The sequence below is a fragment of the Akebia trifoliata genome, chromosome 5, assembly GCF_017979445.1.
Source record: "Akebia trifoliata isolate Shusen 1 chromosome 5, ASM1797944v1, whole genome shotgun sequence".
NCBI classification, from domain to species: domain Eukaryota; kingdom Viridiplantae; phylum Streptophyta; class Magnoliopsida; order Ranunculales; family Lardizabalaceae; genus Akebia; species Akebia trifoliata.
In genome coordinates, this window is record NC_141379.1 from 31,697,679 (window position 1) to 31,711,742 (window position 14,064).

General features: G+C 35.7%; 1 protein-coding gene across 1 annotated transcript; it reads left to right on the forward strand.

The window, feature by feature from the left end:
- The first annotated feature begins 4,116 nt into the window (after positions 1–4,116).
- On the forward strand, positions 4,117–11,352 carry LOC147402222 (putative histone H2A variant 1). Its single transcript, XM_086443797.1, has 3 exons — positions 4,117–4,252; positions 4,552–4,666; positions 10,889–11,352. The coding sequence occupies exons 2-3, from the start codon at positions 4,559–4,561 to the stop codon at positions 11,183–11,185; spliced, it is 405 nt and encodes a 134-aa protein (XP_086299923.1). The 5' UTR covers positions 4,117–4,252; positions 4,552–4,558; the 3' UTR covers positions 11,186–11,352.
- The last annotated feature ends 2,712 nt before the right edge of the window (positions 11,353–14,064 follow it).

A 14,064-nucleotide genomic window follows, 5' to 3' on the forward strand; every position in this document is an offset into this window, starting at 1 on the left:
GACATATGTTATTTTATATTCATCGAGGTTCAATTTTGATCCTCGATGTTGTAATACATTCCAACGTTGAGGTTCGACACTGGGTAAATGTTATGAACTAAACTATAAAGGTTTCACAAAGTTATTGAATTTTGACTATCATTTTCATTTATGGAGGAAAATATATCAAACTTGATAAGAACATATAAAAGATTTTTTAAAACTTGGCAAAAAGGGATGATAACATTTGATGAAAAATTCCAATAAATCGTGGATTGAACACGAGAGTGAACAGATCTACAAGATTCATTGTCGTTCCTCAAAACTAGAGCATCTTTGATGAACTTAAATGACTTTTTGGTGAGTTTTGGTTGATAGAATGAAGATCTCTCTCTATGTCCATGGTATAAAAAGTTGGGAGGGAGGAAATTATAATTTAGAAGAATTTAGGATTTATTAAAGAAATTGTAGATGGGGGTATTACTGTCCAAAAATATGATTTAGTGTAACAAATAGCCCTGCATTGAGTATGCTAAAAGTTCTTAAAATAAATCTTTCATGGATTATATTTTTGTTTAAATGTGTTATATTTTGGTTTGTTAAACTTGTCCTTTATTGCTTTTTTGGTGGGGGAGGGGGGTGGCTTGGGTTTGAACTTTTTTAGATAGTGTCATTGACTCTAGAATATTTTTTTTCATTCTTTTATACAATTATGTCTTTTTGGTTCATCTCCTTTTAATATTTCAGATTATGTTTTTTACTGAAACTTTTGAGGCAACCTAATCAACATGATGCACAATTCTAATAAACGTAAATAAAGATCAAATCAAAGAATATCAAGAGTTTACGTGATTCACTTTTGAAGCTTATGTCCATGAGACGAGATTAAATCTTCTTCGCAATGAGAATCAAAAGAGAGCAATACTGTAAAAAAAAATTACGTTTACTCCTAAACCCAAACCCTGAAATTCTTGTATACCCCTATTCTTGTCTCTCTCAAACACTAAAAGAAAAATAATCGATAATAGAAGCTGTCCCATATAATGTTATTTGTAGGGTTACTAAAATGAAACTTATCCCAACAGCTAGATTAAAACTTCATCTAATGATTGAAATAAAATATACATAAATAATAATAAAAAACTTTCTAATTCTTTTTTAAGAATGTGACATTTTTTATTGATGGATTCTATTTGGAATCTTTCACTTATAATCAAGCTCTTCTATTACCATCTTTGGAAATAATGTTATTGAATTTCTTAGGTCTATAATTGACATTAATTTCCAAGGAAATTATATACTTATATATTTTAATACCCTTAAAAAAATAGCGAATTAAAAACAACATCTTATGTGATCAATGATGAATATTTCTCCAAAAACACGATTGATGGTAGTAGAATGATGAGAATCTTGGTAAGAAAGGAGGCAATTTATCGGTACTCTTGGTTTGAAGGTTGGTGCCTGTAGGTTGTGAGTTCAATTCCCAGTATAAGCAATAATTCCTCGGGGCCACCCAAAAGGGCGCATCCTCACTTACCTGGTGCTAGGACTGGCAATGTGTCCGATAACATCACTCTACCCGACTCATTCGACTTGAATATATCGGATATGGACAAGGTTTTACCCCAATTAAGAATTCGGGTAACACTACTCGATACCCATTTGCCTAAAAGTTTTGTAGGGTTGAGTATGAATATACGTCATATCCTACCTGATTACTTGTTTACCCAATAACAAAAATATAATTATATAATTTTTGTTATTAAAGTAAAAAAGTTCAGACGAGAGGGTAAAATTTTGGGTGACATAAGAATCGGTTAAGAAATCGGGTATGATTATCCATCTAAAACTTGGGTAAAATTTAGATTTGAGTATCATCTTAAAATTCAGGTAAGAAATTGGGTATTTGTGTGTATGTTTCATTTTGGGTGTGGAGTCGGTAGAAATCTTATTCGACCCATTGCAGCCCTACCTGGTTCGTGTGATGTGTGGGCGTTGCACGTGCCTGGGGGATGAGACCCACACACCTTGGCCCAGCCTTTGACCCTTTTGGTCCCACTAGTCGGATGCAAGCTCGGATACCACCATCATAAAAAGAAAAGAAAAAAAGAGAGGGCAATTGGATTAAATTTATTTTGAATTTTCTTTTGTTTATAACAAAGATTACAAGTATCAATTTATTATAGATTTGCAAATGACTAAGTTGTCTTAAGCCGTGGTGGGACTACCATGGGAGGAAAACTATTAGAATCTTTGGTTTGATTATCCATATTGTAGATGGGCTAGCCCAAATCAAATGGACTATCCATGTCCAAAACAATCTAAGCTTTATAAATATTTTTTTTTTATAAAAAATATTTTAAGAGATCACATATTCTCTATTAGAATTTACGGTCTGATTTTTTCTTACTTTTTGCCCCCTTCGTTCGGTTAGGAAATAAAAAACGCCTTTGGGTATACTAATTAGGATTTTCTTCTTATAAATCGCAATGATGAGTCAGCCACCAGTCTTGTTGATTTGACTTTCACGCCCTTGACTTGACTTCTTCTTCTTTAATAGACAGAGAGTCGTGACATACTGACTCGAAAAAGTGTACTTGATTTGTATGCCCTTGACTTGGAAAAGTGCACAAAATCATATATCTTTTTCTTTGGGATACACAAGGAAAAAGATCTACGATTCTGTGCACTTGCCACACCAACCACATACTGAGAATATATGTTTTAGTGAGTCATTTTATCATTAGTCATAGATAAATTAAAATTACATAATGCCCTCATCTTCAATAAATAGCAGCTACAATCCTTAATTTTTCTTCGGGTCGTGACTAACCGATTAAAAAAAAACAAAAAACAAAAAAACTCAATTGACATGACATGTGCACAATATCACAGATTTTCCTTGAGATCCACAAGGAAAAATCTATGTCTATGCCGATTGAGTATATTTGAGTATTTTTTTTATTTATCTAATTTATCAAAATTTTCTTATTTTAAAATACATAGCATACATATAATAAAATTTAAAATTAAAAAAATAATTAATTTTTCTGCCACTTAAGCAATTGAGTAAACAATTAGAATGATTTAATAATAAATCTAAAAATCCAATATAAGATTTATAAAATTCTTAATCATATCATTTCTGGAAGAGTCACAGTCCAAAACGGTGTTCTAACAGCAACAACCGGTGTCTACATGATAGACATTGTTTGGATTTAAAACTCACAAGAGTGCTTTAAACACTAATCAAATCTTCTCACATAAACACCGTTCTAGATCTTGACTCTTCTTTGAAAAGATTTGAACAATCGAAAATATTTAAATTTAATTAAAAAAATTACAACTTAGATCTCAAGCAATGATCGAAAAAATCCAAAACATAATAAACTAAAAAAAATCCATAAAATATATGAACATCCCTTGAACTCGAATGTGTGTTAAGGAGATTTTTTAATGAGTTTTAGGAGATTGGAGATGATGGAGAGATTGATAAGTCCAACCGGCGGATGAGACTGGAACTTTGTTGGTTTATATCAAAATTTTTTTGTCAATTATTATAATTTTTATAAAAAAATCTACTTTATTCGTTTCCTCAAAAAATCATTTTTTATTCATTTTCTAAATTAAAAAAGTAAAATTTTCACTTAACAAAGGATCTCATCTTCTTTAATAGACAAATTAAAATCGCACAAATGCCCTCATCTTCAACAAATAACAACTGATTACAATCCTTATTTTTTCTTTGCAAAACTAGTCATATTTAATATCCCAAGTAATAGTTTTACCCCACTCTTCAACCTAAATATTGTATCTTCATCAACTATATAAATATAAGAATCAAACCTCAAGAAAAAATAGGACTTTTGAAATATACAAAGATGGAATTTTCCATAGAAAAATCAACTGTTTTCTACTTTGGGATGATTTGAAAATGAAGTTCAGGTCAAAGAACTTGAAAATGACTAGATTTGTAAGAAAAATAAAGAGTTTTTTCATAGGTATTGAAGATGAGGGCATTAGGTCATTTCTCGTTAATCAATATAAGAAGACCGACGTCAAGGAGTATGTCCAATATTTGAAAGCGAGCCCATAGAGTTGTAGCAAATGGTAATTAAAGAAAAAGCAAAGGGTAGTATGGTAAAGGGTGTAAATTTTGAAAGACGAAGTTGAAGAGTTCTTCTAAGTGATAAAATGACTCTGTGAGACTCAGAACTCGTTTCCTTTTGTTTCCGTAGTTCTCTTTCTTCCTTGCGTGCGACCTTACCAGGTACCTCTCCCCCTCTCACGTGCGAGTTCTCACAAATCTAGGTTTAAGGATTCTTAGTTGTTGTTCAATCTTTCCATTGAATCTGAAACGTTGATTCAAGCTTCCGTAATGGTTTTTCGATCGTGAAGTTTGTACTTTTTAGGTTTTTTTTTGCCCATAAAAATGCTTATTGGAACAGATTTCATGATCGAATCAAGAGATCTCAGTCCTTGATTTTTGGGTTTTGTTCCAGTTTTTTTTTTCTTCTTATTTTTTTTATGGGAAATAATGGGGTTTTGCCCTTATTGGTGTGATTTTAGGCGGGAAATGGCGGGAAAAGGAGGGAAAGGGCTTTTGGCGGGAAAGACAACAGCTGCTAACAAGGATAAAGATAAGAAGAAGCCGGTTTCTCGGTCATCACGTGCCGGTCTTCAGGTAACCAAACAACTTCTCTCTTTACTTCATCTATACTTCCGATCTAGACTGTATTTCTTGCTACTTGTGATCTTAAATTTGTAAATTTTCAGAAGTTTATGGAACAATTTTTGCGTATTTTGAAGGGAATGCTTAGGGCAATCTGATGGAGAGATACGAAATTAATTTTTAAATACTGTTAAATGAGAGATTTGACCTAAATTCAAGAAAAATAAGTCAGAAAGTAAAATACCCATCTTCAACTCAAGTCCACTTTACTATTAAGATGTCAACTTTTCTTATAAAAATGTTAAAATTTGAATAAACTATATTCTGGGTTCAATAAATTACGTGCAATCTATGTTGGGTAAGTGTAAACTAGATATAAGTGCATTGTGCATCAAAGACTCCCGAGAAGATTTCAAAAAATTGAAATTGGGGGATTGGAAATGGTGTGACATGTAAGGAAGAAAAGAAGTGAAACTTGACTGATGGAGATTGTTTTAGAAAATGGGTCATTCATTGATCTAGGGGAAACTATTATAAGTGGTCATATTGACTTTCTAACATATTTGTTTCTTGCCGTAGCCTTTGTTCTATCACTCTTTCCTATAGTTTTATAATGTTTTTAAGTTTAGTCCCTCGAGAGTTAGTAAGGGTTGTGGTGAAAAGTTTGTAATACGAGGTTGTTTAGTGAATTGGCTCTGTTCTGTCTGTGGATGTAGTTGCTTTTATAGGCGATGTAATATGTAAGAAAAGGTATTTTCTCACTACCTCTTCTTCTCCCCCATTGTGTTTATTTTTTATGAGTGAATGAAGGTATGAAATTGGAGATTGTGATTGGGACATGTCTTGCGGCATCAATGGGAATCCAAAAAAAAATGTCCCACAATATCCAATTGTTTATTTTGTTTAAATGGGTGATAGGAATTGCTTAGTCTCATTCGTCCTTGTATTGGAGAGGCCATTTATCTTTCTCATTTGTACTTGAGAATAAAAGACAGGTATTGTCGAAAAGGATATAGACCTAAACCTAGATGTTCTTCCAATTCTTTTGTGAGAATTAAGTTAATATAAAGAAATAATAACCCTCTAATATGTAACTATGTGGAGAAAATCTAAATATATGTATGCAGTTACAATCCAATCATTTGATAAAAAAGAGAATGAAATGTGTAAGAGCTATAAGGCAGTCTCTTTTGAAGACATTTTCTACCATATTCTAGTTGGGGGGGGGGGGGGAGATCAATCAAAATTGTTGGAGGAAGCATTAAAACCGTTTAATTTTACTGTAGTTTATTTGATTGAAAGATAATATTTGAATGAGTTGGCTACAGTTATAACTTAAAATCTCACTGCAATGCTATTGGAAATTGAGGTGTAATTGATTAAAATATGTTGATAAAAGTGATGACTAGTTGATTGCGAATATGGATCCAAATTTCTAGAAAGCTGATATGGAAAAAGATTTGTTGTTGGAGGTTGATGACTTGGCTTGTGTGATGGATCAAATGTTGCAACACTATTACATACAATAAAACAGTATTGAAATGGCCGCAACAAAGAATCTGTGGACGTCAAATCTGACAAGCCTTTTGCACCTCAAAAGGATTGTCAATGCTGAGGTTTTTGATGAAGAGTCGCAATCAACTTTTTTTTTTTATAATTGTAATATATTAATAAAAAGGAGAGAAACAACAATCAAGGAGGCCGAGATGGCCTCTAAAAGAAACCAAACAAGGAAAAAAATCAAAAATCACAAAAAAGTGTTCCATCTAAAAACAAAGTCTTCAAAAGTAATCCCAGCAAAGTCTATGTTTTGTTTTGACCAATGGTACAATAGGCCCAAGATCTCCAAAAAACCACCGTGAGAGCTTCTACTCTTACTATTGAACACCCTGTTATTTCTTTCGGTCCAAACCCCCCAAGCAATAGCCGATGGAAGCATCACCCAAAGGAATCTTTTTTTGGATGAAAAGACATTACAATCCCACTCTTCTAACAACGAGGAGAACTTACGAGGAAAGACCCAATTGATTCGAAAAAGATCAAGGAAAAAAGACCAAATATTATAAGAATAAGAGCAATGAATTAATATATGATCAACAGATTCCCCATCCCCTAGACAAAGTGGACAACAGTTTGGAGTGATCCAACCCCGAGCAATCAAGTTATCCAAAGTAAGAATCCTCCCGAGGGAAACTAACCAAACAAAAAAGCAGATTTTAGGAGGAATTGATTTGGACCAAATGAGGGACCTCGAGGATGCTCGCTCATCTAAAGGGATGAGTGACCTATGAAATGATCTGACAGAGAATCTCAAATCCTTAGCCCTCGTCCATTCCCACCTGTCCTGTTCGCTCTCGTTGAGTTGAAACGAATGCAAGAGATCAAGGAAAGATGTTACCTCAGTTAGCTCCCAATCATTGAAGTTCCTCCTAAAACCCAGGTCCCAGGTAGAGTTAGAATCGTTGCGAATCACACACTGCTGGATCGAGCGGTTCTTTTTCAAAGAACAAGCGTACAAGGACGGAAATTGAGCTGCCAGAGACGATGTGCCGCACCACCTATCCTCCCAGAATCTGATTTTGTCTCCCATGCCCACTTTATATCTAATCCCTCTCTCGAAATCCTCACTCACTTTAAGAATCCCCTTCCAAACGCTACACGCGTATGAACCTTTCGCCTCACCACTATACCAACCTAGCCTCTTCTCCCCGTACTTAGCCATTATGACCCTCCTCCACAAATTATCCCTTTCTTCACCGAACCTCCAAAGCCATTTTCCTAAAAGTGCTCTATTGGCTAGTCTAAGACCCCTAATCCCCAGACCTCCATTCTTCTTGGGCGTGCAAATAACCTTCCATCTAACCAAATGATATTTCTTCTTACCATTCTTATCATTCCACAGAAAATTTCTCATGAGCTTTTCCAACTTATTTTCAACGGACCTAGGAAGCGTAAAAAGGGAAAGAAAGTACACTGGGATACTCGTCAAAGTGCTTTTAATCAATGTAACTTTCCCTCCTTTAGAAAGGTATTTGGCTTTCCACGTGCTCAATCTCTTTTCCAATCTCTCAATCACCCCTTCCCAAATTTTGACACTATTGTAGGGTGCTCCTAATGGTAATCCCAAGTAAGTCGTGGGTAAGGTGTCATACCCACATCCCAAAGTTGCGGCCATCAAATGCATGTCATTCATTTCACCTACTCCAAACAGCTTACTTTTCTGCAGATTGATATGTAAACCTGAAATAGCCTCAAAGCAGCAAAGTAAAACCCGCAAAACTCTCACTTGATCCCTCGAGTGTTCCAAGAAAACCAGAGTATCGTCCGCAAATTGTAAGTGAGAAATTAGAGGACCATCATTCACTCTAAACCCCGAAAGCTTACCTAACTCAACCGCTCTTCTAAACAGTCTACCCACAGCTTCTGCAACAATAAGGAATAGAAATGGGGATAACGGATCCCCCTGCCTCAACCCTCTCGAACCCCTAAAGAAACCAGCTGGACTCCCGTTGACTAGGATCGAATAAGACACTGTTGTAACACATTTCATAATCCAACTGATCCACTTCACTCCAAAACCCATCCTACCCATCATGTATTCTAAGAAATTCCAACTCACGTGATCATAAGCCTTCTGCAAGTCAATTTTCCCAATTATCCCATTTTTATTGTCCTTAATCCTCGAGTCAAGGCATTCATTGGCCATCAATACTCCATCCAGAATTTGTCTCCCCTTAATGAAGGCCCCTTGCTCATTATCGATAAGATTCGGGAGAACTACTTTCAACCGCGAAGCAAGCACTTTAGATATTATCTTGTACACCGAACTCACTAAACTAATGGGTCTGAAATCTCCTAGCTTATTCGCCTCTACTCTCTTTGGGATTAGAGCCACAAAAGTACTATTGAAACTATAATCCAAACACTTCTTATCTTGCAACTCCTACACCAAGCTAGCTGATTGGGTAACTTTAAGGCTAAGTTAAGACAATTTAGGATATGTTTTAGGTCCATTGAATCTACGTTCTCTACTTATGTATTAGGTGATTACTTTGTAGGATTTTTAGTTTTACTGAATCAGGTGTTGATGCCTTCACCACATGCACCTTCTTGTTGGGGGAAAGTATGACCTTCCGGGTGTCATGTCATGTGATATGCCACATGGTCATGCGACACCTATTGACGAGGCATCACGTGCCTCTGCTTAAAGGCACAACTGTTTGGAACCTGGGAATAACAGGGATCAAGGTTTGGAGTCTATTAGGAGGACCTGAAAGATGGAATCCCATTGTCCATGCGGCAATGCTCATTGTTATGGCACTTGAGAAGCAAAAATAGCCTTGAAAAGTTGCCTGAGGAAGTGCAAAATGTTTGATAGAATCGTACGAGTTCCATATGCAGGACCTATGCAGATGTCTGATTCAGGAGTCATTCTTATGACAGAATTCAACTAACGGCTAAAACAAGAAAAATAGCCAGCCACCATGGGTATTTTTGACATTCACACGTCACCGATAGGTATGAATACCTGGTTCCTTAGTTACAAAAGACATTTTTCCACGGAAAGATGGGAGTTGTTGCCTACTTTTTTCTTCTCCTTTCCCCAACTTTTGACTTTTCTCCTCATGCTTTGTTTAGTGTCACGAGGACCCGAATGACCATTAATTTTGGTTGGCGAAGTCAGAAGAACCTGTTTCTCTTGTTAATCATACCACCTTATCTGTTTAATACAACCTTATCTGTTTATTACATTAGGTCATCTTTGGGTTTTAAGTAGGCTAGAACTAGTTTTTCATAGCTCAAATGTGGTGGAATGTTAGCCTCTGTCAAAGGTATTACCCACTTTTTTCTCCTCCCACCAACTTTGACTTATCTCCCTCATGTTCTCTTTAGTGTCACAACAACCAAACAACCATAAGTTTTGTGGGTAGAAGTTTGATCAACCTGTTTTCTTAATTCGTCATGTTATCCGAGCAAATTCCTTGTACATTCATTACATTAGGTTAGCTTATCAATCGTAGTTGGCTATTCTTAATTCTATTTAGAGTTGTGATAATCTGATGCCCCCCTCTGACATACGCCCCCTTTACAGAACCATAGACCATTTGCCTTGGGATACACAAGAAAAGATTTATGGTTCTGCGTATCCCGAGGCAAATGATCTATGGTTCTGTGATGGGGTGTAGGCCGGGGGGGGGGGGGGGGCGTCAGGAGATCATTATTCTTCTATTTATAGATACATAAACCTAAATGTGGAGGGTAAACCTGCCCTCCGAAGGTAGAGGGAGATATATAATTTCATCAAGCATGAGAGGTTTTGAAAATATTTGAAGCTACGTTTGGCTGCAAGTATTTAACAACTATTTTGTTTCAAAATTATGGCCCTAGGTGCAATTGTTTTACAGCAATATGATTTCGTGACACAACACCAAGCATTATAAAACTGTAATTATGCTGCAATGTAACTATTTGTTGCATTACCAAGCATGAACTAGACCACAATCAAGTTCAATGGCAAAGACAAAAGACAAAACAAGGGCTTTAGTGTGGTCCCTTGAGAGGCTGATAAAAGATAAAATAGGAAAGAATAAATTGGGGGTAGGTGACAAATCATCTGATGTTGGGAATGCAAATTATGATTATATGTTTCGATGATGGTAACGATACAAGCTACTCTTGCACCTTTTCTTTTCAGATTAATTTTTTTTTTTTAATGGTTAGTTGCTATTTGCTTAATATTTGCACAACAAGAACGTCACTATTAATTCTCATAGGCATATGTGATTAGATTTTGTATTTTAAGTTGTCATCTTGATATTGTCTTTATGTTAGATAATCTTTGTGATTGCTTGCTTATTTGTTATTGTTATTATTATTCGTTTTTTAAACCATTAAATATATTGGTTCTTAAATGGCTTGGTGGCTGCTGCCTACATTTAGAAATTAAGTGTTGACTGCTTGAATATGATTATACCATGCCATACCCATCTATCACTATTTCATTTTTTTTCTTTAATAATTTTGTATTATTTTTTGTAGAAGACTTTTTCTGCACGTAATTGAATGAAGTAATATGATTTATTTAGCCAAACCCAAACCTTTGGGATAACTCTTCAATGATGATAATTAATATTTTAAACGGTCTCGGGGCCAATTTTTTCCTGGCATTTGTGAAGGATTTTGTTAGTTCTGATTAAACTTTTCTGATTCTCAATGTCATACATGGAACCCTAGTTTCCCGTGGGTCGGATTCACCGACATCTGAAATCAAGAATTGCTGCTCATGGTCGTGTGGGAGCGACCGCAGCGGTGTACTCGGCAGCAATACTTGAATACCTGACTGCAGAGGTACTCGAGTTGGCTGGGAACGCAAGCAAAGATCTGAAGGTGAAGCGTATTACACCAAGACATCTGCAGTTGGCCATCAGAGGAGATGAAGAGCTCGACACACTGATAAAAGGAACGATCGCGGGAGGTGGTGTGATCCCTCACATCCACAAATCACTCATCAACAAGTCTTCTAAAGATTAAATGCTTGGTTTTCTGCTGAGTTTCTCTAATTATTCCTTACTGATGGACACTTTGTGGTTCTATCTTTCTGTTTCTGATTTTACTTTTAACACTCTCTAATGTGAATCTGGTAGTTTGTTGTCTAGAAGAAGAAAATTGTTAGCTAATTTAAAACTTATTTTGGTGTTTTTTTTTTTTTAAACATTAGACCTCTTCACTGCAATGCTGGGTTTTTCTTTAAGAGTGTGAAGGATTGATGTGGTGAATCGTAACCATTGATCTTTTATACTGGTCTTCAGGATTGACACTGTGGGTAATACCTGTTGTGTGGGATGATGCTGAGGTCATGAGTTGGCAAAAATGCGTGGGCCCAACTCCCTGGTGTACAGTCAACGTGATCACTAATTAGTTGCCTCAGCGAGTTAAATTAAATATATATTGATAATAATCCCGAATTCTGGCTGGGTTTTTTAATCTGAGTTGATGAGTTCTCTCATTTAATTTCTAAGTTGAGTTGATTAATTTCTCTACACCCAAGTTTTAATACTTGGGCATTATTTATCACTTAGTACACAAGCAAATCCGTATATAAAAATGATTTGCATGTCAAAGTTTTGCATCGTAATATTTACCATTGCTTGGTGGCCATAAGAAGACCTACAAAACCATTTATTGTACTTCTTGTTTTTTGCAATATAAAAATTTGTTGTGTTTTATTTTTATTTTTGATAATCGGATATCCTTGTAGACATTGAACCGGGCGTATCCAGTCCATAGACCCTGATCATGTCCAAGGCGGGGCAAGTGCAATGCTCGCACATCACACGTACAGGTAAGTGAGGGTCTTTGTAGGTGGCTTATGAGGAATTAATGCTCATATTGAATATTAAAATGTGTTAGAGGGATGCAAGACGAGGACTTCTCAAGAGATCATCCATTCTATTATTGCTCTCGTTTGTCTTAACACGTTTAATTGCGAAGTTCTGATGGGATCCGATGTATAAGTGCTAGTATGACATAAAAGGTTGAAATTTCTGAAATTTCTCTTTAGAAATTCTTAGTATTCTTTTTTAAAAATTCATTGTCGTCATATTATCCTAACTTATTCTTATTAAGGTTTGAAGGTCAAAAAATAATACTCAAGGTTGAGGATGAGGATAATAAATATCATTCGTTTAGGTAATGTTATTGACTAATTCTATTATGACTACTATTTTCCTCATGTAGTCCAATTTTTCCTCCATGGCGATAAGGAGTTAAAAGATCCATTACTTTAATAATTTCTTTCAAAAATAAATAATTTTGAATCTAATAGTATAAAAGCAGGTTCTTTTGTTACAATAAAATCAAAAGTTATCAGCGAAAGTCGATTTGTTTTAGAAAAATAAAATTAATGAAATAATTTCACGGGATTCAATCGATTATCTCCATCGTGAGATATCATTAAAGAAAAGTTATAGTATATGTTTTGTAGAGAGCTGCTATTACCACACTTAGGGTATGTTTGATTGCACATGGAAAATAGGGTGGAAAATTAATTTCCATGGAAAATGACATTTTTCAAGTGTTTGATTGCACATGGAAATGGAAATTCATTTTCCACCCCATTCAAAAAGTCCACTAAATCATAGATTTCACTTTCCCACCCATATGGGTGGGAAAATGAAATCCACCAATATTTTCCATCCTCAATTCTTCCCTACCACCACCACCACCATTACACTAACCTCGCTGTCGTCACCATCACCGTAGCCGTCGGTTCCGTCTCCGACCACTTTCTCTCTCTCTCTCTCTTCTTCTCCTTCTTCTCCATCCCTCACCTCCTCCGGCACCACCACCACGACGTTCTCCCCTCATCTTCCTCACTTACCTCTATTGTCGCCATCGTCGTCGCCGCCACCGTCACTGTCATCGCCGCTGCCGTAGTCGTCATCGTCATCGTCGCCGCCACCTTCATCACCACATCCTCCCCCCTCCCTCTTCCTCTACATCTTCTTCTTCCTTTCCCCCTCCTCTCATCTTCTTCCTCCTTATCCTCTTATTCTTTTTTCTCATATTTTTCTATGATTTTATCCAAGTGAAATCAAACAATGAAATTTGATTTTCCAACCCTATCTATTTTTCACAACTAAATTTTCATGGATTTCAAATTCCATGGAAAGTGACTTTCCATGCAATCAAACATACCCTTAGTGTGATATTAGTAAAAGATGGTATGGCAATAATTACACTCTTGCATGCATCTAAATTATTCTACAAATTATGGTAATTTTAAGAATAATGCTGAAGTGACCTCAAGATTGGACCTTACATCGCACATCCTGGCACGAAAGTGCATGAGAACCATAAATGCTTTCTTTGAGATATACAGTGAAAACATTTATGATTTCTATCCATTTTCACGTCAAGATGTGCGATATGAGGTCGAAGCCGACTTTAATTTTAATTAGTAAGATAATGCAGCAATTGAAGATGAGTAACATTTGTAAATAATTTATGATAATTTTTTAAATTTCTTCAAGTCTTAGGTGGTTCATGAGAATTTTTGTTGTGCCAATAAGCACTCCCGAAAGTGCAATTAAAAAAATAATAAGTCATTTACATTTACAAACGTCAAACAATGTATTCGACCAAGTGTGAGCCACTCCTCATATAAAAGCTGTATTAAGAGCCAAGAGATTGACACATAATCAAACAACAATTTTACTGTAAGTCGTAGACACTAAAAGTTTGATGCCAACCATCTTATGGAATCTTTTGTAGAATCTAGAGGTCAGAAATCACCATTACTTAGTGGGCCCAGACTATGAATAATGCAAAATACAAAAGGAGACCTGGAGTTGTGTAGCTATCCAGCTTCTTGGAGTACAAGATCAAATACTAAAGTAAGAATAATGCCA

What these genes read in the sequence shown, in the direction of transcription:
- LOC147402222 (XM_086443797.1), top strand. Translation starts at nt 4,559, where the DNA reads ATGGCGGGAAAAGGAGGGAAAGGGCTTTTGGCGGGAAAGACAACAGCT. An exon ending in CATCACGTGCCGGTCTTCAG is followed by an intron (nt 4,667 to 10,888) that starts GTAACCAAACAA and finishes ATGGAACCCTAG; the next exon opens with TTTCCCGTGGGTCGGATTCA.